This window comes from Pseudonaja textilis, chromosome 7 (assembly GCF_049901715.1).
Source record: "Pseudonaja textilis isolate UNSWEBS1 chromosome 7, rPseTex1.2, whole genome shotgun sequence".
Taxonomy (NCBI): Eukaryota; Metazoa; Chordata; class Lepidosauria; order Squamata; family Elapidae; genus Pseudonaja; species Pseudonaja textilis.
The window spans coordinates 4537350-4562669 of NC_141996.1; the positions used below are offsets into that span (position 1 = coordinate 4537350).

At 44.1% G+C, this 25320-nt stretch overlaps 1 protein-coding gene across 1 annotated transcript in view; it reads right to left on the reverse strand.

The window, feature by feature from the left end:
* Nucleotides 1-25320, reverse strand: part of INTS4 (integrator complex subunit 4) — a 43601-nt gene that overhangs the window by 5183 nt on the left and 13098 nt on the right. Inside the window, exons 9-20 of the mRNA XM_026706785.2 lie at nucleotides 24039-24110; nucleotides 21763-21937; nucleotides 17034-17239; nucleotides 13828-13970; nucleotides 12207-12322; nucleotides 11032-11165; nucleotides 9402-9559; nucleotides 7449-7542; nucleotides 5558-5638; nucleotides 4064-4194; nucleotides 2667-2723; nucleotides 1592-1751 (exon numbers count right to left, since the gene is read on the reverse strand). Coding sequence (XP_026562570.1) covers nucleotides 1592-1751; nucleotides 2667-2723; nucleotides 4064-4194; nucleotides 5558-5638; nucleotides 7449-7542; nucleotides 9402-9559; nucleotides 11032-11165; nucleotides 12207-12322; nucleotides 13828-13970; nucleotides 17034-17239; nucleotides 21763-21937; nucleotides 24039-24110 — 1527 coding nt within the window. The remainder of the gene's footprint in view (nucleotides 1-1591; nucleotides 1752-2666; nucleotides 2724-4063; nucleotides 4195-5557; nucleotides 5639-7448; nucleotides 7543-9401; nucleotides 9560-11031; nucleotides 11166-12206; nucleotides 12323-13827; nucleotides 13971-17033; nucleotides 17240-21762; nucleotides 21938-24038; nucleotides 24111-25320) is intronic.

Below are 25320 nucleotides of genomic sequence, written 5' to 3' on the forward strand. Positions count from 1 at the left end.
AAAGGGGAAAGAAAACAGAAGGAAGGAAGGAAGTGGAGGACGAAGGGGAAGAGAGAGAGGAAGAAGAAGAAGTGGAAGAGGAAGGAGAAAGAGAAAGGGAAAGGAAGGGAAGAGGGGAGGGAGAAGGGGAAAGGGAAGAAATAGCAGTAGACTTCTACACCGCTTCACAGTGCAACTCGTTCCAGCCCTCTCTAAGCGGTGTACAGAATCAACCTATTGCCCTCAACAATCTGGGTCCTTGTTTTACTGATCTCGGAAGGACGGAAGGCTGAGTCAACCTTGAGCCTGGTGAGAGTCGAACTGCCGAATTGCAGGCAGCTGGCAGTCAGCAGAAGCAACCTGCAGTACTGCAACGCTAATCACTGCGCCCCCATAGATAACCAGTATCATCCATGCAATGAACACCGGGAGACATTAGAGGACAAGGGTGCCTGGCGTAATACTATAGTGCGTGGGGGTTACAAAGGGTCAGACACACTTAGCAACTGGACCACAGAAGAAAAAACGAGTGGAAAGGGACCTTGGAGGTCTCCTAGCCCAACCCCCTGATCGAGCAGGAGACCCCATACCATTTCAGACCAAGGGCTGTCCAATCCCTGACCTCTGTTTTGTGGAATATTCTCTCTTCAGAAGTTAGAACAGCCCCAACCCTGGTCGCCTTTCATAAAACTTAAAAACCTGTGTGTTCCTGTGCCTGGGATGCTGAATGCATCAAGCGCCCTGTTTCCTAGCTATATTGTTAACAGGTCTCACTTATTATGGCCTTGTCGTGCAAGGGGATTCATGGAAGAAAGCAATTCTGTTGGGAAGAGTTAGTGGAAAAAGGGAACCAGGACTCCCAAAAACACGATGGCAAGACAGCCTCACAGCTGACCCCAAGCGGACCGTAGAACAACTCTAGGCTTTTAATGGCTTCTGTTTTTTCGTTTTTGTTTTATTGTTCTAAAATGTCTTTTTAACAATTTAATTGTAGTATGTGTTCTGAATGGAAAGCCATCCAGAGTCATTTACTAAGATGGGCAGCTATAGAAATTGAATGAAGAATGAATATATTGATCAATGAATGAAAGTATTGATGATACGAATGAATGAATTTGTGAATGAATGAGTGAATGAATTTATGAAATGAATTTTATGAATGAATGTATTTGATTTTATGAATGAATGAATTTATGAATGAATGAATTTGTGAATGAATGAATGAATTTGTGAATGAATGAGTGAATGAATTTATGAAATGAATTTTATGAATGAATGTATTTGATTTTATGAATGAATGAATTTATGAATGAATGAATTTGTGAATGAATGAATGAATTTGTGAATGAATGAGTGAATGAATTTATGAATGAATTTATGAATGAATGAATTTATGAATGAATGAATGAATTTGTGAATGAATGAATTTGTGAATGAATGAATGAATTTGTGAATGAATGGGTGAATGAATTTATTAAATGAATTTTATGAATGTATTTATGATTTTATGAATGAATGAATTTATGAATGAATGAATGTATTTGTGAATGAATGAATGAATTTATGAATGAATGAATGAATGAATGAATGAATGAATGAATGGAATGCTCACCTTCTCCGGCAATGGAAGGCGAAGGAAATTACTCTGTCTCAAGGTCACCCGAAGGATCTTGACTACCTCTGAAGGCTTGGAGGTGACCAGCCTGGGCATCAGGTCAAGAAGCTTATCCACGAAGCTGCCTTGCATGTGAGGCAGCTCAGAAATAAAACACCTGGTGAAAGGATGAGAGAAGAGAGAAGCTGAGGCCTGACAACACAGAGGCACAGAAAAACGTGCATTAGCAACGGCTATTTTTTATTATCATTAAAACAACCTGGAAATATAAAGTCAAGAACAGAAAGTGATTCTGCTAAAAATAACGAATGAATGAAAGAATACATGTATGACTTAAAAGGAACATGAGAAGAAAACGAGACTAAAATCACATGATTGATAACTACTGTTTCCCCTAAAATAGGATCTACCCTGAAAGTAAGTCCTAGTTTGATTTTTACACGTGCCCAATGTAAGCCCTATCCACAAAGTAAGCCCTAATTAAGATCCTGCCCACACCAAAGTGCATGAGTAAAATGGGGACGGGGTGTGTGTGGAGCTGCCCTACTACTAACCTTTGGACAGTTGTAGCCAGGCCTCGCACACCCCGACACCTGCCTTGCCGGCCCATTTCTTCTGCAGCCAGCAAGACTTTCCTGAAAGCATCTGTAGCTGATAACAAAGCTCTGGATCGATCCAGAGCTCTATTATCCATCACAGAGGCCTTCAGGAAAGCCTTGTTGGCCACAGAAGAAGTTCCTGAAGGCCCCTGACAGTGAAAAGGAGGCTGAGGGTGACACGCGCAAGTGAGATTAGTCAGTGAATGATATCCCCCGAAAATAAGACCTGGTGCCTCTTTTGTTGGCAACAAAAATATAAGACAGGGTCTTATTTTCAGGGAAACATGGTATAACTAATAACTAATTATTACCTTTCTGAGAGTAGGGTTACGTCTATGTGTGTGTGTCTGTGTATGTGTGTTACAAATGCTTGTGGATGCAAAAGAGAAGGAAAATTGAGGCAAGGGCAACCTTGTGACAAAGAGGTATGCACCTGTTTGCACCTGAGGAATATGTAACCAGCCAATACACACCTTTGAAAACAGTCCACTTCCTGCAAAAATTTCTCACATATCCCGAGCGGTTCCACCCTGTAACAAAGATACAAAGTCCATTCTAAACCTCTTGATTTTTGCTAGTTGCAAGTCACTGCCAGACCAAGAAATCAGACCCGATTATTCTACAGAACAGCTGGCGTGGGAATGCAAGCGATACAAAACAAATTTCCATGCCAAGTCTTATTTAACCATCGATTCAGTGCAAGGCCTTTGGGAAACCACTTTGGAACCTACATAAAATTTGAAATTGAGGAGAGGGGAATTTGCTTTGGACAAATGCCATCCACAGCATTACTGTAAGAAATGACCAGGCTAAGGGAGGAGTCAAACAGGTCATAAGTTACCAGTCCTTTTGCTCCCACAAGCAATCTAAATCCACCGCGACTTCCTTATTTACTGCCAAATTGCTTTAACTGTGAGTCGTTTGGATTCTTCTAGATTTTAAGCTTACAATAAATCTTTATTTGAACTGCTTGGGTCTCCCGATTACCCTGGCATTCGACAATTATGACCGTTCATTCAACGACCCCAAATTCCCATTGGTCCCGTTAGTCAAGGATTATCTGTAAAATTTCCCTATTTATGTATCTGGTCACTAAGAATAAAAGAATACAGAGTTGGAAGGGACCTTGGAGGTCTTCTAGTCCAACCCCCTGCTCAGACAGGAAACCCTATACTATTTCAGACAAATGGCTGTCCAATCTCCTCTTAAAAATCTCTAGAGGCAAGTCGTTCCACTGATTAATTGTTCTCATTGTCAGGAAGGAAATTTCTCCTAAATTCTGTTCTGTACTATTCCTACTCCTTAATCTGTTGTTCCGTTCCGTTCCGTTCCGTTCCGTTCCACTCCACTCCACTCCACTCCAATATTCTATTCTATTCTATTCTATTCTATTCTATTCTATTCTATTCTATTCTATTCTACTCTACTCTATTCTATTCTCTGTATTCTATTCCGTTCCGCTCCGCTCTGCTCCACTCTGCTCCAATATTCTATTCTATTCTATTCTATTCTATTCTATTCTATTCTATTCTATTCTATTCTATTCTATTCTATTCTATTCTATTCTATTCTACTCTACTCTACTCTATTCCTATTCCTATTCCTATTATTCCTATTCCTATTCTCCTCTACTCTGAATTACATTCCTTGTTCTGTTCTGTTTTATTCTATTCTATTCTTCATTGGTTCCTGTCCAGCCTTCAAGTGCTTTGGAAGAGTCAACACCAACCTGACAGCACGGAATAAATCGATCCAAAGCTTTCCAAAGTTTTACGAGCCGACTGTAGTCGGCAATGGAAATCTACTTTCCTCCTCACTTCTCTCTCCAGCGATCCCAGCATCCCCCCAAGGTCCCAGAAAGCCCCCTTACCCTCTCGTTGTCCACACAGTCACAATCAGCTGCAGAGCCTTGGCCTGGAGCCTCATATGATGGATGATGACCACCTGCCGATGCTCCACGTGGCTGTACATGAACTCCATCTTGTACGTTTCTTCCATAATCTGGACGAGAAGGGGCCGCGTTTTAAAAGTCTGACTCCCGGAGGGGGGGCGGGGCTACAGGAAGGTGGCTTCACCTGGAAAATGGTGTGTTGGCTAGCTCAAACCCACAATGGCTCTGAAGCCACCATCCAGTGCGACGCAATCGAAGCAATAATCAGGAATCTCTTATTAAGGTCTGCTGTAAAGTCACTTAGGTGAGAAGGGTGGTGCAGTAATTAGATACGGTAGATAGACAGACGGACGGACGGACGGACAAATAGATGTAGGTAGAGACAGACATAGATTTGAGATGGGGAGAGAGAGAGAGAGAGAGAATACATGGATAGATGTAGAGATAGAGATGCTTGATTGATAGATGATAGATAAATGGTAGATACCAGTAGATAGATATAGATAGATGTAGAGATATATAGACAGATGAGAGAGAGAGAGAGAGAGAATAGACAGATAGATGCAGAGATATAGATGATAGATTAGCATTTGCACTAAGACAAATTCCTTGTGTGTCCAATCACACTTGGCTAGTAAAAGAATTCTATTCTATAGGTAGATGATAGATAAATAGATAAGGTCTAGATACCGATAGATAGATAGATAGATAGATAGATAGACAGACAGACATATGTAGAGAGGGATAAATATATGAGAGAGAGAGAGAGACAGGGAGAGAGAGAATAAAGGGATAGATAAATGATAGATAAATAGATATATTGGTAGCGATAGATAGATATAGATATAGATAATGTGTGTGTGTGTGAGAGAGAGAGAGACGGACACACAGAGGGAGAGAGAGAGGGAGAACAGAGGGATAGATATAGAGATATAGATGATAGATAGATGATAAATAGATAAGCGGTAGATACCGGTAGCTACTGCTAGATAGATAAATAGATAGATGTAGAGATATAGAGATAGAAGAGAGAGAGACAGAGAGAGAATAGACGGATAAATGATAAATAGATAGATATATTGGCAGATAGAGATAAATAGATAGATGTAGAGATAATGTGTGTGTGTGAGAGAGAGAGAGAGAGAGACAGACAGACAGAGACAGAGGGACAGACTGCAGTTCGACCTGGAGCTACAAATATTCTCTTTTGTTCTTGGTTTCCTACCACCCCTGAGCCAATGATACCCAACCCAAACAGTTCCCTGCTCCCACCCAGAGGTGTGGTTCTCACCCCCTCACAAGATAACAACATCCTGCGCGACTGTGAAGAGAGGCAAAGTCCGACCCCGTTTGTTGGTCTGCCGATTACTATCCCTAGAATGAGCCCCAAGTGATTTGTTTCTGGCTAGCGGTTTTAACACAAAGTAAATCAATAAATAACCCAACTCAGCCCAGCCCAACTTCCCGCCATACCTGCCGAGCTGCAGCTAAGGCCAATGCATTCTGTTTCACGTACAGGGGAGCTGCGACGTTCCAGAGTTTCTCCTGCAGGGCCTGAAAATAAAACGAGACCCAGAGTTTTTTTTTTTCCCAACGCGTGGGGTACATTGTCCCCCCTGGAACCACCTGTGCGATGGAAAGGCCCGGATCTCACAGGTGAGGCCAAAGGGACCTTGGACTGCATGTCGGAGGGTTGATTCTTGGGTTTGTCAATGGAGATTCTCCGTCATCCGGGTCATGATTATCCCAAAATATTTTTTTTTCAAGAGGCAACCGTACTTTCTGGTTTTTTTTTTCTTTGAAAATGTGTCTGTGATGACCCAAAGGGGCGTGGCACAAAGGCAACACAGTCAGATAATCCGTAGGAGTCCCTTAATTTGCTCCAACTTTGCCCCCAGTGTCCAGGTTACCTTCTGGGCTGAGAAAAACTTCCAGAACAGCCTTTGGCTGCAGAGAATCAAGTCCAAAATATGGTCAACAAAAACGGTAATTACAACAATTAAGGCAAGATGAGGTAATCAAGCCACCACCCAGTGCGACGCAATCAAAGCAATAATCAGGAATCTCTTATTAAGGTCTGCTGTAAAGTGAGAAGGGTGGTGCAATAATTAGATACGGTAGATAGACAGGCAGACGGATGGACAGACAGATGTAGGTAGAGACAGATATAGATTTGAGATGGGGAGAGAGAGAGAGAGAGAGAAGGCCAGGAGAAGGAATTCCAGACCTGAAGGCATAGCAGTAACTCAACACAGTTGGGAGGATGCCAGGAACGCAGATTCCAAAGTCAACACAAGATAAATTACGTTTGCTCCCAGCAGACACCGCACTCAACTTGCATCTCTTTTAAACTCTCATTCCCCAGCTGTGGCTAATGAAAGGAATCAGGGCCTTTTCCTCCCCCGTAAGCCATGCAATTCAAGTTGCTCCCTTCTCCATTCCTCCCTGTGTGCCCTAGGATGAAGAGGGGGTGGGCCTGGGTCTTCCTCTGAACCCCCTCTCCCTTGTTCTACCTCTCCCCTACTCTGCCCAGCTGAACTCTGCCCTTCCCCAGTTTCCTCCACAGCCAACAGAGCCACGCTCCCGCTCCCTGTCAGCTGTTCGTCTTCCTCCTCCCGACAGGGGCATTGACAGTTTCATCTCTCATAAGAGAAGCTTCTTCAGCTCTGACTGGATGGTAGGGAAAGGAAGGACTGATACTCCTTGCAGACAGCTGGATATTTGCATTCCCTCTGAAAGTCGTTGAGGCCACTTGGAGGCTTCATAGGACAACGCAGAAGAACAAAGCCGTCCGGATAAGATTCAGCAGTCTGTATCTTCATTTAAAAGAAAAAGGTCAATCTTTTGAAGACAGCATTTTGGACAAAGAGACCGCTGGTTTGAAAGAGGGGTCAAAGAGGCCATCTAGGTCAAACCTGAACAGCCCCCTCCTCAACAGAGTGGGAGGGATACGACCTCATTTATCTCCAGTCTACATTACAGTCCTTTCAGCAGTTCTAAGAAGGCTCCGCACCCATTTGCACTACTCAACTGACCCCTGTAGACACAGACAAATCTCCAAGTGGCCTCAACGACTCAACTAAAAAGGATGCAAATGACCAGCTGTTCTGAAAGGAGTATCAGTCCTTCTCTCCTTCACCCTCCAGTGAGAGCTGAAGAAGCTTCTTGGACGAGAAGTGAAACATCTTCAACGATATATCCAGAAAGTCCTGTTGCCTCTTGAAAAGAGTATCTTTGGGGCAACCAAGGCCTGGATGACAGAGACTCTCCATAGATGGACTGAAACAGAATGGCTGGTTCCATGTCATTTCCTAACTTATTAGACCAAGAGTAAAGAAACACACAGCTGTTATAAATGCCGTACCTTAATGAGAAGGAGCTGGCAGCGTAGGTAAGCGGCAGAGAAGTCAGCCAGGCCTGCTAAGTCAGACTGCAGTTCTGCAAACCTCTGGAGGTCCCTGGGCCAAAGAAAAGGTATAAACATATAAAAGAGTCCCTGCAGGTTTGCCACACTAGAGGTAAAAATTTGTAATCTCGATCTGAATATTAGCAGCTCGGGTTGGTTAGTTGGGCTGTTGGTTTGAGCCTCCCGAGTGGTTGCAAACATTTCATCACCGTTAGAGGAGACACTGTCAGCGTGCTCTGAATTGTGTCTGTGAGAACACTGGCCTTACACACCTTTTCCCGTGATGCAAATTAGCATTAGTGCTATTTTCCCCTGTCCAGCTGAGCAATGCTCACAACTCTGTTTCTTGGCTGAGGGAGCCAACGTTGTCCGAAGACGATTTCTGTGCCCAGCATGATCAAAGGAGCATGGAACGCTGTTTACCTTCCCACCGAAGTGGTGCCTATTTATCTACTCGCGTTTGCAGGCTTGTAAACTGCTTGCAAACGAGGGCAGGAGCTGGAGCAAGGAATGGGAACTCACCCCGTCCTGCAGCACTTGGGTCTCAAACTTGGGCTGTCCGTTTCCAGTGACAAGCTCGGTGTCTTTAACCGCTGAGCCATTGTGCCCCCTTTACTCTACTAGTCATAGTCGACTTCAAGGCGGGGTACTCCTCTCTTTTTCTAGGCCACTGCGCCAGCACTAGGTGAAGACATTTCCAGCGTGACACCACATCGCAGCATCGAGCATGCAGTGAAACGTAGCACGTTGTTACCTTCCCACCGAAGTGGTACCTATTGATCTACTCGCATTTGCAGGCTTTCGAACGGCTAGGTGGGCAGAAGCTAGAGCAAGGGAAGGGAGCTTGCTCCATTAAGCAGTGGTAGGACTCAAACTGCCACAGCATAGATCTTCTCTGGCATCTTTTAAGCCGGGGTCACCGAATTTTGGACCTCAGGGACCACCAAACTTATAATTTTAAAGCCCACGGTCCACTAATATGAATTTTGACTGACGGTGGCTGCAGGAAAAAGGTCTGCAGGAAAATTCCCCACCCCGCTTTCCTACTGATCGATCATTCTTTATTTGGGATCGCAGGATACTGTCTCCAGCTCCGTTCTTTGGGGCGGGGGGGGGGGGAAGAGAGAGAGAGACTTTTTGCTTCATGCAAGGAAAGCAGCAGAAGTCTTTCTTTCCCTCCCCCAAACTCTACCAGAAATCTTTGCCGGTGCAGCCTCTTGGAGCAGGAGGCCTTGCAGGGCCCCAAAGACTCATTTCTGGCAGAGTTTGGGGGAGAGAAAGAAAAACTTCGGCTACTTTCCTTGCTTGCAGCCAAAAGCAGAAGAAGAAAGAAGCGGAAAGAAGCAGCCCGGTGGCCAGGCCAGGCGCGTGGGGCGCGTTCCCCCCTTCCCTCCTTCCCCTAGCTACCTCATGTTGTTCACAATGCAAGCGACGCAAGCCTTGTGTTCCCGCGGGCCATGTGGGAGGCGCAGCCTTGTGTTCCCACACAGCCTAGATTAATTGTTTGGGGGGATGCTTTAGGGGTGACATTTCTCTGCGGATCACCAAAATTTTCTCACGGACTACCAGGGATCCCGGGCCCACTGATTGGCGACCACACTGTTTTAAGCCACTGAGCCACTGTATCTCCCAAGGGCGCAGAAAATAGCAGGACAATTCTGCTCTGTTTAGCAAGAGACAATCGGCATTTTGGCTTCTTTAGCCTCTCAAAGACAGGCTGAACTGTTCCCAAGTTTATCCCAAGGATAAACTGGAAGATGGATTTCCGTCGCTACTTTGGACACCAACCAACACCGCTGAATATGGGCAGCCCATTTTAAGGGTTTGAGGAATAAGAAACAGAAAACGATGCAGAGAATTCTGTGGAGGCCGCCAAATTGGGCGACACCTCTCATTTTCTAAAGCCAGTACCGAATGGTGAATTCTAGCAGCTCCTGGGTGCCCTGTGGATCCAGGTGCTGAAGATTGAAAACTCTTTCGAGGCTCTGCTGTAGAAATTCCTGAGAAGGATCTTCTTGAAGGATGAGGCTGGCAGGCCCAGAAGAAGCGGCCATCTTCTTTCCAGGCAGCTATGTGAAAAGCAAAAAAAAAAAGAGAGAGAGAGAGAAAAGAAAACCAAATGCTATTAAGTTGAGGACTTATGAAACTTGTATTTGTAAACTTGTGGTGGTATATTACTTGTCTTAAATAATCTAGGCCCCTGTTCTGACCCAAACCTGTTTCCAAGAGAGCAAACACAGGACAAAGGCAGCAGCACAAGCTTTTAACGTTTCATTCACGAATTCTGTTTCTTCACAGATAAAAAGGCTGCTTCCAATTAATTAGCTCCGACAAGAAAGAGCCTTGCCAGGTTTTTGCAAGACTGCCAAACAACAACAGATAAGAAATCATTTACAACACAAGTTGGTCTTCAAATACCAACTGTAATGTCCACGAGACTGAGTTTCAAAATGTCTTTGCTTCCTGCAAGAACGTTCACTGCACAGCTGCCTTTTATCTTCTTGAAGGAGGGGGCATTATCTTGCATCCTTACAGGTGACTCGTCTGTGCTGTTGCAGCTTCTCTTTCCTACGAGCAGCCCTGCGCGCACATGCACTTGGCACAGGCTCCTCAGGAACCTCCTCATCGCTGCTGCCAGCCCCCACAATCTCTGAAGGCAGCAGTCTACTCCCTAATGGTCCTGGCTCCTCATCTGAGTCCTCGCTCTCCTCAGCCGTCCACACCTGCTGCCGGCTAACCACAACAGCACCAGAGCTCACTGTAATAACATTGCCAAATAGGCTTTAAGAATTGTTAACCTTATTTGGCCAAGCTTTTTCTCCGGCAACATTGAATTGTTAACTAGGGCATACAAAACCTTTGCCAGACCAATTCTCGAATACAGCTCGTCTGCCTGGAACCTGCGCTGTATATCACACATTAACACAATTGAACGGGTTCAGAGGTATTTCTCGAGAAGAATTCTTCACTCCTCCACTCACAATAGAATTCCCTTACACCTCCAGGATCGAAATTTTGGGACAGGACAACCTAGAACCGCGCCACCTGCGTCCAATCTAAGCATAGTACACAAAATCGTCTGCTATAACATCTTGCCTGTCAACGACTTCTTCAGCCTCAACCACAATAACACATAGGCAAACAACCGGTACAAACTCAAAGTAAACCGCTCCAAACTCGATGGCAGAAAATACGACTTCAGCAACAGAGTGGTCAACGCCTGGAACGCTCTACCCGACTCCGTTGTCCCAGACTCGAACCCTTGCAGCTTCAACCTCAAACTGTCTACCGTGGACCTCACCCCATTCCTAAGAGGGCCTTAAAGGAGGCGTGCATAAGCGCACTCGCGGGCCCTGTCTTACTGTCCCCATTTATCTGTATTGACTCCCTTGGTTCTTGTTTATGTTCATACCTATACTTGTTATCTTGTACATGTTTGACAAACGAATACATTTGTAAATGTTGTTTTTGTAAAATTTGTAGTTGTGTAGTTGTAAAAAGCACCGTCCTTGGATGCCAAGGGTTCGTCCCAACGACTTACCCTCAAAGGCGGCACAAGGTGTGAGAGACTATCCCGAAGGTAAGCGTAGTGCCGGAAGGTGTGGTCAGAGAAGAGCGCCGGCATCGTTGGGCAGGATTTAGCCGCGTTGAAAATAAGAACCAAGACTGCGATATCTGTGCCTCAGGTTAAGGGAGGGAAAAGACTTCAGGTCCTTGATTGTAAAGCAGTTAAAACAGATGTATTTTAAGGGCCAGAGGGAGGAAAAAAATGAGCAGGAACAAAGCCAGTGATTTTAGGATAGCACAGAATCAGAAATACAAGGAATAGATGAGCCCTGGTGGCAGAGTGGTTAGAATGCAGAATGGCAGGCTGACTCTCTGCCCACTGCCAGGAGTTCGATCCTGACTGGCTCAAGGTTGACTTGTCAGGTTTCCAAGGGATGAAATCCATTTAAAAAGAAAAGAGCAAAGTCCATTTTCCCAAATCAATTAATTGTATTTTGGAAAGCATCAAATTGGCAAAATCTGTTGTAGTTCTGGATCTGACACAGCCCGGAATTACACCACCTAATATTGGAAGTTAGAAACAGCCCCTAAAAGTCACATTCCCCAATAAAAGCAAACCAACGTTTGCCTGGTGTCATCAATCTCCACCTCCAGGTCTCAGCAGGGTCAGCTTTCGTTCCCACGGGAAGAAGAACCACCTAGCCTAAACAACTCTATATCCATTCCTCCCACCTTAGGAATGTGGCAAGTCTGAATCCCTTCCCCCCATAACCAGCAAAGAGAAAGAAAGAAAAGGAATATATAAGAAGGCAAAATAAAATGGCTATGCATATGTCAATTTTGGGCCTGACATGACTCAGCCTTCCTGGCCCAAAGTCACCCCCGCCAGTTTTCATGCCTAAGGCAGTACCAGAATTCAGGGTCTCCTGGCGATTGGCCCGAAATCACCCAACCAGCTTTCCAGTTTAAAGAAGCAAGCAGCCGAATAGATGTTAGAATGCAGCTGCAATTTTACGGATGGTTTCTTTACACGATACCCCAGGAAACCACAAACTGGCCCAAAAAGGGGGATTCACATACCCATTGCAACTCAAAATTACTTTTCTGTCCTAACCAGCTGCTTGGAAATCACAAGTAGTTTTGTGCAGGTAAATCTGAATTCCCCTGAAGCATTAACTGCAGGACAGGTGTGTGGAGAGGAAAGGATACAAGCTGGATCATCCATGTCTGGTTCGGGGGTGTCGAAGAAAGGGTGGGTCCCCAACAATTCAGGGACAAGTGGGAGCACCAGGGTGGGGTGCCTTCCTCCCAGAAATTTTAAGCACCTGAAAAAAAAAACATAAGATTCAAAGCAGAGAAAGTTCCCTTTTAATGTAACCAAACAGCAAACTCTCTTAGGATTTCAAACTTTAATCTTTTTTTTTTTAAAGGCTACAGTAATTATTTATCAACAATTAGAACACAGGTAGCCCTAAATGGCACCTCTAAAAACACCATAGAAATGTTTTATGAGTTGATGAGCTATAATTGATGACACTTGGCCTGTGGTGGCTAACCTTTTTGGGCTCCGGTGCCACACAGAAGGCAATGCACGTGCCCCCCCATGACCCCCGCGCATGTGCACACAATTCCCCCACCCCCTTACCTGCATTGTGCCTCACAGCTGATTTTTGGCCCGTTTGAGGCCTTTTTCGGCCTGCCAGAGGCTTGAGGAAAGCCTCTGCAGTCTTTGCAGGCCAAAAAAATGGGCCGATTTCGTCACTTCCGGTATTTCTGGAAATATAGGAAGTGACAAAACGGGCCTATTTTTCGGCCTGCAAAGCCTGCAGAGGCTTCCCTCAAGCCTCTGGCAGGCTGAAAAAGGCCCCAAAATCAGCTGGGAGGTGCGCGCATGTGCCGTGAGGTAACTTTGCTTGGGGCTCACGTGCCGGCACAAATTACTCTGCGTGCCACCTGTTAGGTATAACATAGGTCACCTAACGTAATTTGGGTAAAATAATATATATAAGCTATGATTGTTAGTTTAAGTGTGTGTCACTTTAAAACTGCAAAGCATGTATGTTGGGTGTGGTGTGAAACCACCATAAGAGGGAGCAAGAGACACTGACGGTTTGCTGGCAATTACTGGATTGGATTACATTGTATGGTTTGTTAGCTGCGTATTTCCCTACTGAAGAATTGCTCAAGGAAGAGAGGAGTTTTTGAGTTCTGCATATCTCTCTACTGCGAGGAGATATATCACCGGACTGATATTTGTAAGTGTACTGACCTCTCTTTTTCGACACTGGAATTTGCAAATGAATAATCCCTGGACGGACTGAACTAAGTGAATGATATATGGACTGTTTTGACTATGCTTTAACTCTTGCTGGAATAAAACTATTTAATAGGCACTGTGTATCTGGTTTACTGAGTGTAAGCTACAAAAACACTTATCTCATATATTTTGCCTGCCTGCCTGACTGCCCTGCAGATCTTGCTAGGGTATATCCCTAACACCACCTGTGGCACGCGTGCCATAAGGTTCGCCATCATGGCTCTTGGCTATGGATGTGCCTTATTGGAGAATATGAATTACGATACACTCAGGGGGTGGAGGGGAAAAACCAGGGTCACGGGTGACAATGAATGATGTGTCTCAGAGTCGGCTACACCCACTGCAGTGATTCCCTTACGCCTCTGGAAAGGCAGTTCAGAAAGGGGGCAAAACTCGCGCGGACAATTGTCTTGCTTCCCAAGGGAAAACGTCGGTCTCCCTTGCGGCTGTGAAGTCAAAGGACTCCCTGTATTCTGGGTTGTTTTTTCTTTTCGGCGACAAAGAAAGACTTACTTCCAGATAGAGTCCCTGTCCGTCGGATACTTGGCGAGGTTTTTCAGCAGCTCCGCCAAGGCAAGATGGATGCCTTCCCTGGTCGAGACGTTGGTGCAGCACAGCAGCTCGTGCAGAGCTTCCCTGATATCTCGGGAGGAATCCTAAAGCAACAGACGGAAAGGCTTGAATGGCGAAGTGGTAGAAAGCCTCTGCGTTTTAAAACCAAGCATCCACTAAGTGTTCTGACCAAGATCTCAAAAGCCGACTCCTCGTCCGGGTAAAACCCCTTTTATTTAATTTAAAGTGAATTCCTCTCTAGTAAAGTCCTGGCCAACAGTCTTTCAAGAGATTGCACAACTACAGACCTTTATCAGGCTTGGAGAGTTGCTAGGCCAATATCCTCCAAATGCCACGCTGGAGCAGCAATTACTTGGCAAGAAGTCAGGAACAAATCTTCACACTAATTAGACGAACTAATTGTCTCCTACAAACACCACTCCCCTTTTGCTCCTCGTTATTCCCTCTGGGAGGGGCCATTCTCCGTCCACCTGTGTCTTTACTCCCGAGTCGACCCTTGTTCCTTAGCTGTTCCCTTCTTCTGGCAGCTCTGTGCATGTGCACACTGGGAACAGGCTCCAGCTGTTCTTCTGCCTCACTGATCTCCGACTCAGAGGGCAGCTGATAACCGTCCGACGGCCCTGTCCCCAACTCTGTCCCCAACACAGAGCCCTCATCAGAGGCCTTTTCCAGACTCCAGAACTGGACTGTGTTCCTCCCCAACCTCCTCATTGTCTGAGTCTGCCGCTAGCTCTTACTGGCTGGCCACACCACCACAGTAAAGGAAGAAGTGGTCAAGAGATATGACACAGATTAGCACGTAGTACAGCAGATGTGAACATCTTGGACTACAAAGACCATATTTTTTTTTCCCCAATGCAGGTGAAAATGTGACTTTGAAGAAAGGGCTCCGGTGTTGGAGAAGGCTCTTGGACTAGAGATAGTCAAGAAAAATGGACGGCTGGTCCAACAAATTAACCCAGATGTCTCACTTGGGGTACAAATGACCAGGCTCAAAATGTACCTTACTTTGGAGACGTTATGCAAAGACCTTTTTCTATGGAGGAAGAGAATGCTAGGAAAAGGGAGGAGGAGAAAGAGAGGGAGAGAGAACGGGAAGGGAAAGAGAGGAGAGGAGGAGGGGCGGGGAGGAGAAGGGAGGGGAAAGAGAGGAGGGGAAGGGAGGAGAGGGAAGGAGAGGAAGGGGGAAATTAGAGAGGATGGGAGGGCAAGGGAGGGGGGAGGAGAGGGGAAAGGGAAGGGGAAAGAGGGAGGGAAAAGAGGGGAGAGGAGAGGAGAGGGCAGGGGAAGGGCTGGGAAGGAGAGAGCGGGGAAAGGAGGAGAAAGTAAAAGAGAAAGGGAGAGAAACCAGGAAAAAGATGGACTCAGTTACAATGGTGATGCAGGGACCACTGAAAGATCTAAAAGACTAGATTAGGGACAGATTATCACGGTGAAAATCTGTGTGGTTGCTAAGAGTTGGTGACTTGATGGCACGTAATCAATCAAACCATCTGTCAGCTTTGGAATCCTTATTAAAAAGCTGCCACAAAGCCGCAGAGAATGGAAGAGGGCTGCTATTGTTTGAGCAGCTTTCAGTAGACAAAAAAGATATATAAAACCTTCAAGGTCACTCTCTAGGGTGCAGCAAGAACTGTAGCCGAAGGGCGATTGGTTCACGGGATTTACGATGTGAAAGAAAAGGGGTGGGTGTGGATTGAGTCTTGTGGGAAGTCTGTGTTAGGAATATAAGTCACCTAAACAGGTATTTGGGTTAGAAATATATAAACCAGGATAAACATTTTAGTACTATGTCTTTAAGGGAATGCAAGAGCATGCAATTGGGTGTGGTTTCTCAAACAGCCATAAGATGGAGCCAGAAACCTGGATTGTCTTAGTCTTAGTCTCAGAAGAGAGTGTAAGTGTATCTCTGTTTCCTTCTGTTGGAAAGTATTGCCGTTGCTCCATTTCTTCTAACTGATGGATATTACTGGATTTAATGTAAGGCTGATACTGAACGGTTTTTTGACACTGGGCTTTGAGATTTGGATTATCCCTGGATTGAAAAACTGACTGATTTACCTGTGAATGACTCTGGACTGTGTTTGGACTTTGCTTAAACCTTTCTGGAAGTAAAAACCTACATTTACTGTACAGTGTATCTGTGTTCTGTGTGTGTATTATTCAAACACTTCTCTCAAATACCTCTCCCTATATGCGCTCATTCTCCTAACGGGGAATTACCTCCCAGTTTCCTGGGAGGAAACTTTAGTTTCGGAATTCCACAGATGTGCCAAGTTACTATTTTAATAAAGCGCTTTGAGATTATGGTCGTCTCGGAGTTACCGATTGGAACGGATAATTTCTGGAACCCTGACACAATCGAATCCATCCAGATGTTCAGTTTATACTGCCAAGCTTCTACTGGTCATGCTGGAAGTGGGCAGAAGGGAAGGATAGTCCCAACACATCTAGGGAACCTCGACCTCTGACCTTAGAAGATCAGGGGTCCCCAACCTTTTCGGCACAAAGGGACCGGTTCCATGCAGAGAGGTTTTTTTCCACGGACCAGAAGGGATGTGGTTTCGTGTGCTGCTTGCATCCCGCCGATGGGCCTTCTCTTGTTTGAGCGGCCCGGTGTCTGGCATGCCGCGGCCCAGTGACGGTCCATGGCCCAGGGGTTGTGGACCCCTCTTATAAGTAACTTGCTCTAAAGATCCAGCAGAATACACAGCTAGCGGTTAGAATGCTAAGCCAGAACTCAAAAAGAAGCAGAATTCAACTCTTTGATCCTGGTTCACGGAGTCCCGATCCCAACGCAATGAAAATGAGGAAATTTATCCTTTTCAAGGTCATAGCAATCTTCTCTCCCATAATCCCTTGCGGGGTGGAGCCTGGGCAACTGAACGGAGCTAGAAGAGCGTTTAGTGGCCAGATGCCCTTCCTGTCACCAACGCGGAGTTGTGTTCAGCAGCTATATTCCCGTCCTGTTCAGACACAGAGAATTATCTGCCTCTATCTAGGCCCGATCGTGGGGTGAGAGCGCCACCTGTAGACCACCGCACCACTCTTTCAGGATTATACCAACGTTCCCGGTGGAATCGAAAGGATAGCAAGCCAATCCCAAAAATTGAAGGACAAAAGGGGGAGAGGGGGAAGATCCTTGCCTCCAAGACACCCAGCACCGTGTCCAGCTGATCCTCTCGCAGCGCGATGTTGTTGGAAATCTTCCTCATGGTGTGGATGGACCGCAGCCTCACTTCCTCGATCTCGTCGTTGAACATGTCGACCAGGAAATCGAGGCACTTCTCGGCAAAAGAGGGCGAGGACTGCGCCAGCATGCAGAGGGCCTCCACGGCGGCAATCCGAACCTCTGAAAAAACAGATCAAGGCTGTGAGAGAAGGAGGGGAAAAAGGGAAACGCCAGAATCCTCTCTTTCGAGAGATGGTACAGCTGAGCTGCCCCACTCTTGTATTTTCAAGTTTCTTAGCGTCTAAGTCAGCTGCTGGATTTGGAAAAGCAAGCTCCGTTTTCCGAAACAGCTTCTCCCCTTCTCGGAATTAGCAGCATAAACCACCGTTTATTTCAAGGCCACTCAGAGTTACAACACCACTGGGGGAAAAAGGTGATTTGTGACCGTTTTTTCACAACTATGACCTTCGCAGCATTTCCCAAAGACGCGTGATCAAAATTGAGACAGTTGGCAACTGACTCATATTTACAGTGCATTCAGAAAGTATTCAGACCCCACTTCACTTTTGTCAGTGTATGTATGTATGTATGGCATTTGGCTTTGTTCGGGTATTTTCCCACATCATTGTAGTTGTGCTTTTAAAGTTGTAGCGACGTTTCGGCAACGTTTAAAAGCACAACTACAATGATGTGGGAAAATACCCGAGCAAAGCTGAATACCATACATGTAAATACCCGTGAAAACTTAAGAAAACACACACACACACACACACACATGTACGTATACGTATACATATACATATATATATATATATATATATATATATATATATATATATATACATACATACATACATACATACATACACACATACATATATACATATATACATACAAAAGCGAAATACCCCTCATGCATCATCACAAAATCTCCAGAACCGTAAAGCCTACAAACTTGAAATTTGGCACGTATGTTCCTCTCGGCTTCTAGGGGCTAGAAAGGATTTTTCGAAATGACCATCAGAACATTTAGAGTATTTCCTATATTATTATTATTATTATTATTATTATTATTATTATTATTATTATTATTATTATTATTATTATTAATGTTCTGATGCTAAGAAGTTCTACTCCCCCTCCCCACCTGGAAAAAAATCTGTTCCAAATGCAAAACACAAGCAGAGGAGAAGAGTTTCAGTTTTAGTTTTAGTTTCAGAGCAGCAAGCAGCTTTAGTACAGAACAGCTGAGCTAAGGCTCCTTGCTGTCTCCTTGCTCATATAGCAAATACTCTTTCAGTTTCCAAAGAGCCCTCAATTCTCTCATACATTGACAGCACGCTAACCAGATGAATACCGATGGATCCTGGTAGGCAGAGGCAGAATTCCCCCCTTTATTTTCCTCTCAAAAAACTAAGCCTGATCACACAGTTTCGTAGTGAAGCACGGGTATAGAGCTAGTTGTTTATATTTATTTATTTTATTAGAAAATTTATATTGCTGCCTATTCACGTATGGCAACTCAAGGCAGCTTTTTCTTTTTTTTTTTTTTTAAACAAGTTTTATTGATTTTACAAACAAACAAACAAGACAAAACATCATTAAACATTAAAACATAAAACCTCTTTCCATTGTAGATCCTTACAAGGCAGGTAACATATTGCTTTATATCACATACTTATAATTTATCCCATTTCCATATAAACACGTAAATTCCTTTACCAAATTCCACATTGTTTCTCTTTAATCATTATGCAATCATATTTCCTTTCTGATTTATCTGCTATCCAGTCATCAACTTTATATTTCCCTCTGACTTGTTTATAATTATTCTCATCTAGTCTTCTTCCGAGATTTTTATTATTTAACTTTCAATTAAACACACACACATAAAACACAGACATAAAACATAAAACTTTCTTCTAGAAAGTAGCAACTTGGCCTAGATTACCTCTTTTTGTATGGACTCAGTTGTATTCACGCTTTTCTTATATACCATTACCCATCTTATTTACCATTCTATATCTATTATATAACTCCTCTCCACTTTTACCTCATCTCAGTTCTGTTTTATATATTTAATCTTGCTTTTTAAAAAAAAATAAAATAAAATATTTTTATATCTTTTGTCCATTTCTCCATTTACATCTGTCTCATTTCCAGTTTAAAAAGAATAGTTTCCCTGGAATCACTAATCGGAGTATGATGCCTTTCTATCATTCCCTAAGCTAAAATTTAAAATAACACCTAAATCCCAATCAGATTCTGCTTAGTACATTCTACTATTTCAAAAACCAATACTACAATAATAAATCCATAACAATCAACACATCAATCCATTAAACTCTATATTCAAACTAATATTTTAAACATTCCTTTAGTATTTTATTGAAACTTATTATCATTCATTATTAAACCTTTTAAAGTTATACCTTGATATTTTAGTCTTTTATTAAATCTTAAAAAGTTCTGGTTATCTACTTATAATACAAATACCACTATTACGATACTCATGTGTACTTTGCAGAATCCCCCTTTTTAAAAAAAAACAAAACCATATATTACCCATTATCCCTGAAAAAAATTTCTTTAACTCCATCTTGTCTTATATCTTTAAAACTTTTCCCCCTTTTCCCTTTCCCCCTTAGCCCACCTAAACTTTTTACCCCCTCCTCTCAAAACCTCTGTCTTCTTAATTTCCCCTTTCTGCATTCCTCTTTTCTTTTGCTTTCTAACATTCTGTTGTTTTTGCATCTTCTTTTTCTCTTTCATGAATATTTTTTTATTTCTTAAGTCCTTCCTTTTCGCTCCTCTCTTTCTCCTTTCTTTCTTAGTCATGCAGTTTAGTTCATTAAAAATGGCTTCTTCTTCCTCAATTTCTTCAAGCTGTTGTTTAATTTGCTGACACATAGCAAGCGCCATATCTAGGAAACAAAGGGCTTCTCCCATAACATCTTCGCCTTCTTTCTTTGTTTTTAGATATTGTTTTTTTAGTTCATCAAGAGATAGAGCCATTTTAAAGTTTCTTCTTCTCTTTCTGTATCCTCTTCTTAAACCAATCAGTTATTTCAAGGCTTAAAACAGTTCCCAAACGTCCCAAAGTCCCACAGTCATCAAACAGTCCAGGCAGAGTAAAAGCTTCTTCTTTTTACAGTTTCTCTTCTAGGGGTGAAGTCAAATTAGGAAAGAAAATTCTCTTTATCTTCAAGGCATCTCCTCCAGCAAAGTCTTAGAGTAAAAATTGATTTACGCAAGCCTCTCCCTTCCCACGTATAACAAAGGATTTTAGGTTTTACCTTCTACCAAAGGCTGGTTTCCCTTTTCCATTTGTTAATTCCATAAGGGAGAGGAGAGTAACTTCCCCTGTTCGTCACTTTTCTTCGCAGCTAAAGACATCAATCAGGAACAATAGCTTCCAAGTCATTACTTTCCCAGGTGTTAAATATATCCTTAAGGTCCCAGTTCGACCAAGAAAAACTTTCTTTAAAAAAAAGAAAACTCCTTCTCCCTCCTGCGCATTCTTTATCCAATTGCCGGCTTCTTTATGGTGGCCATAAAAGACCACCGCTGGAACCGTCTTGAGAAAAGGGGGTTATTGCCGGCTGGAGGGGGTTGCGATGCCCACACCCCATCCGGATCCCCCTCTCTCCAGCTGCCCCAAAGGGCAGCCTTAGCCTCCAAATCTGTCAGGATCGGAGGCACCAAAGTGCGGCTAGCACAGCAGGAATCGCAGAGAAGGCGAATCCCTGCTGTTAGCAAAGCCGACAACCGGAAGTCTGAAGGCAGCTTTTTCTTCTTCTGCCATATTTTTTTCCCAAACGCCATCGCTCTGCTAAACAAATAATTCCCTCAAGACTGTCCAACTATTTACAAATCTGCGCTATTACTATTCATCTTCTCTTCACTCCTTATGGTCCATCCCCTCCCACTTGTGACTGTATGACTGTAACTTTGTCGCTTGTATCCTTACGATCTATACTGACTGTTTCCTAGTAGGATTTGATTGCTTATTGTACCCTCATGACTATTATTAAGTGTTGAACCTGATGATTCTTGACGCTTGACGAATGTATCTTTTCTTTTATGTGCACTGAGAGCATTTGCACCAAGACAAATTCCTTGTGTGTCCAATCACACTTGGCCAAAAAAGAATTGAATTGAATTGAATTGAATTAATTGAATTCTATTCTATTCTATTCTATTCTATTCTATTCTATTCTATTCTATTCTATTCTAATTCTAATTCTAATTCTAATTCTAATTCTAATTTGTCATCGGATGTTGGCAATCATGTTGACAATCCTATTTTGATCAACAGCTGCATGACAAAGTGTTTTGTCCGAACCAGTCCCTTAGATTTTGAAGCCATAACATTCTTCCTCTCCCTGGACCTCATTTGCCTCCGATCTTTCCCTGGAGGATTAAGTGAAATATGACGTATTTTTCCGGGTGTGTCGCATCACAGGTCTGAAATATTCTAACACCTCACTTTTTAATGGCTTTGTTTATTTCCTTTGTCTGTCCTAGGTAGCTTATCACCTCCTCCTTTCTGATTTTGTCAACCCAGCTTATATGTAACAGCCGACTGTAAATCCACAAGGATATAATTCTATAATTCAGCCTGATTCTACAGTTGTGTTGAAATTCATTTTTTTTTTCTTCTCACTCATCGACACCAAGTACCCCGTAATTTTCCCACTCACCGTACATCTCGTCTTCCAGGCCGTGGACAAAAGCGCCGCAGGCTCCTGATTCAATGAGGTTCACGGCTCCCGTGTCTAGTTCTTCTTTTGGGGCGTCGTCCCCCCATTTCCTGCCGCTTGAGAACTCCCCGGAACTGTACAGCTCTTTAGCGCGTTCGTGAGCGGTGCGTTTGCGCTGTAGAGATCAAAAGGTCAGGGGGAGACAGGCGTTTTAATACCATTTCCCCGGAAAATAAGACCTATCCTGAAAATAAGCCCCAGCGTGTTTTTTTGCACATGTGCCTAACATAACCCCTACTTGAGAGCTTGCACAGCTGCCTGACTGACTGTTTTGTCTGGTTGCTTGCAGTGCCGTGGTGTAGAGCTGTAAGTGCAGGAATGTTCCTATCTTGGATGGCAAACCTCAGATAAAGAATGTTTACATGCAAATACAACTCAGGCAAACAAAGTCACTAATCTAAAGGAGGATTAGAGAGAGGAAGTAACCATATGTTAGACTTTAACTAGAGATAATTAATTGTGTTAATTACTATTATGCTAAACAGTAACAAAAGTTAAGCAGTAAACAAAGTTAACCAAGGTTGGAGGATTACTAAAAATGTATATAAATGCAAGACTAGACTCCAATAAAGTTCACCATGATTCAGTTGATCATGATCAAACACCTCGACTGCCTCGTCATTACAACACCATGGTAACAAGGCGAGGCACCCTGCAACAGCTTTTCTCAGGGCCACTGCAGCCAGGCCAGTAGAACAGGGGGAGGGTAAAGGAGAGCAGGGATAAGCAGGGCAGATTAAAATAGAGCAGAGGTAGAGCAGGGGTAGAGTAGGTAGGGTAGGGTAGGATAGAATAGCGTAGAATAGCATAGAGTAGAAGAGAGTAGGGGTAGAGTAGAATAGAGTTAAGAGTAGAGTTGCATAGAGTAGGGAATAGAGCAGGCATAGGATAGAGTAGTGGTAGGGATAGAGCAGGGATAGGATAGGGTAGGGTAGAGTAGGGTAGAGTAGAGTAGAGTAGAGTTGGATAGTGTAGGGAATAGAGCAGGGATAGGGTAGAGTAGAGGTAGAGTAGAGTAGAGTAGAGTAGAGTAGAGTACAGTTGGATAGAGTAGGGAATAGAGCAGGGATAGGGTAGAGGTAGAGGTAGAGTAGAGTAGGGATAGAGCAGGGATAGGATAGAGTAGAGTAGAGTAGAGTAGAGTAGAGTAGAGTTGGATAGAGTAGGGAATAGAGCAGGGATAGGGTAGTAGAGTAGAGTAGAGTAGGGATAGAGCATGGATAGGATAGGGTAGAGTAGAGTAGAGTAGAGTTGGATAGAGTATGGAATAGAGCAGGGATAGGGTAGAGTAGAGGTAGAGTCGAATAGGGATAGAGCAGGGATAGGATAGAGTAGAGTAGAGTAGAGTAGAGTAGAGTAGAGTAGAGTAGAGTAGAGTTGGATAGAGTAGGGAATAGAGCAGGGATAGGGTAGAGTAGAGGTAGAGTAGAGTAGGGAATAGAGCAGGGTAGGATAGAGTAGAGTAGAGTAGAGTAGAGTAGAGTAGAGAGTAGAGTAGAGTACAGTTGGATAGAGTAGGGAATAGAGCAGGGATAGGGTAGAGGTAGAGGTAGAGTAGAGTAGGGATAGAGCAGGGATAGGATAGAGTAGAGTAGAGTAGAGTAGAGTAGAGTAGAGTTGGATAGAGTAGGGAATAGAGCAGGGATAGGGTAGTAGAGTAGAGTAGAGTAGGGATAGAGCAGGGATAGGATAGGGTAGAGTAGAGTAGAGTTGGATAGAGTATGGAATAGAGCAGGGATAGGGTAGAGTAGAGGTAGAGTAGAATAGGGATAGAGCAGGGATAGGATAGAGTAGAGTAGAGTAGAGTAGAGTAGGAGTAGAGTAGAGTTGGATAGAGTAGGGAATAGAGCAGGGATAGGGTAGAGTAGAGGTAGAGTAGAGTAGGAATAGAGCAGGGGTAGGGTAGAGTAGAGTAGAGTAGAGTAGAGTAGAGTAGGAGTAGAGTAGAGTTGGATAGAGTAGGGAATAGAGCAGGGATAGGGTAGAGTAGAGGTAGAGTAGAGTAGGGATAGAGCAGGGATAGGATAGAGTAGAGTAGAGTAGAGTAGAGTAGAGTAGAGTAGAGTGCAGGGGAGAGGAGAGATGGAGTAGGGGTGGGATACAGTAATAAAATAAAAGCAGAAAGCATTCAAAAGACTCAATTGTGCAACCTCCAGTCCCAGGAGTTGGGTATCCAGGTAATAAGCCCCAGCACAAAACGAAACAGAATACTGTACCCTCAAATCTGACATCAGCTTCTTGTCCAAGGTCTGCTCTAAAAAATGAGAACTAACTTGCTGCATAGATCCCTGGAAAACAGGCGGGGAAGGAAGCGCGTTCATCAGAATGACATTTTCATCCCAAGCACAAGGAAAGTTAAGACAATTATTAAAGTCCCGTCGGATACATGGGTTGAGAGCGTCAAGTCATTTCGAAGGGAGTGAGGCGAAGATCAGGACAATTTGGTGCTTCAAAACGGAGGTCTCCAAATTAGGGCGACTTTCAGATTTATGGCTTTCAACTCCCGGAATCCCCGGGGAAATTCTGGGAGTTGAAGCCCTGCTCTATGTTTACGGTAAGCCTTAAAGTTGCCAAGTTCAGAGAGCCCTTCCGTAGGATAACCCACTCTCCTATTTTAGATATTCAAACAGTGGGCAAAAAGGTTTAAAAAACAAGAGAAGAACAACTAAGAGGATTAGGCGACTGGAGGCTAAAACATATGAAGAAGGGTTGCTGGAACTGGGTAGGTCTAGTCTGATGAAAAGAAGGACTAGGGGTGGCATGATAGCAGCCTTCCAATATTTGAGGGGCTGCCCCCAAAGAAGAGGGAGTCAAGCTATTCTCCAAAGCACCGGAAGGCAGAACAAGAAGCAATGGGTGGAAACTCATCAAGGAGAGAAGCAACCTAGAACTAGGGAGAATACAATGCGCGCGCCCCCTCCCCATGCCCCCCTGCGCATGCGCGCACAATGCCCCCCGCCGCCCCCTTACCTGCACTGCGCCTCACAGCTGATTTTTCAGCTGGTTTGAGGCCTTTTGGGGGCCTCTCAGAGGCTTCTCAGGACAAATTATAGGCCTGTTTTGTCACTTTCCAGTGTTACAGGAAGTGATGAAATGGGCCTATCATTCGGCCTGAAAAGCCTCGCAGAGGCTTTTTCCAAGCCTCTCGGACGCCGAAAAAGGCCTCAAACCAACCGAAAAAAAAATCAGCTGTTGAGGGGCACGCATGCACAGTGAGGTAGGTTTGCCTGCAGCTTGCATGCCAGCGCAAATGGCTCTGCGAGCCACTTGCGGCATGCGTGCCACAGGTTCGCCATCATGGGTATAGGGTTTCCTGCCTAAGGAGGGGGTTGGACTGGAAGACCTCCCAAGGTCCCTTCTAGCTCTCTTTATTCTGTTTTGTTCTTCTGGTCGAATCACGATGTTCCAGTGTGGCAAATAATCTTTTTGCCCCATATAAATAAAAGAGACTCAACAATGGAATCTTTTTATTTTCGACCCCCCACTTCCTCCCTGGCT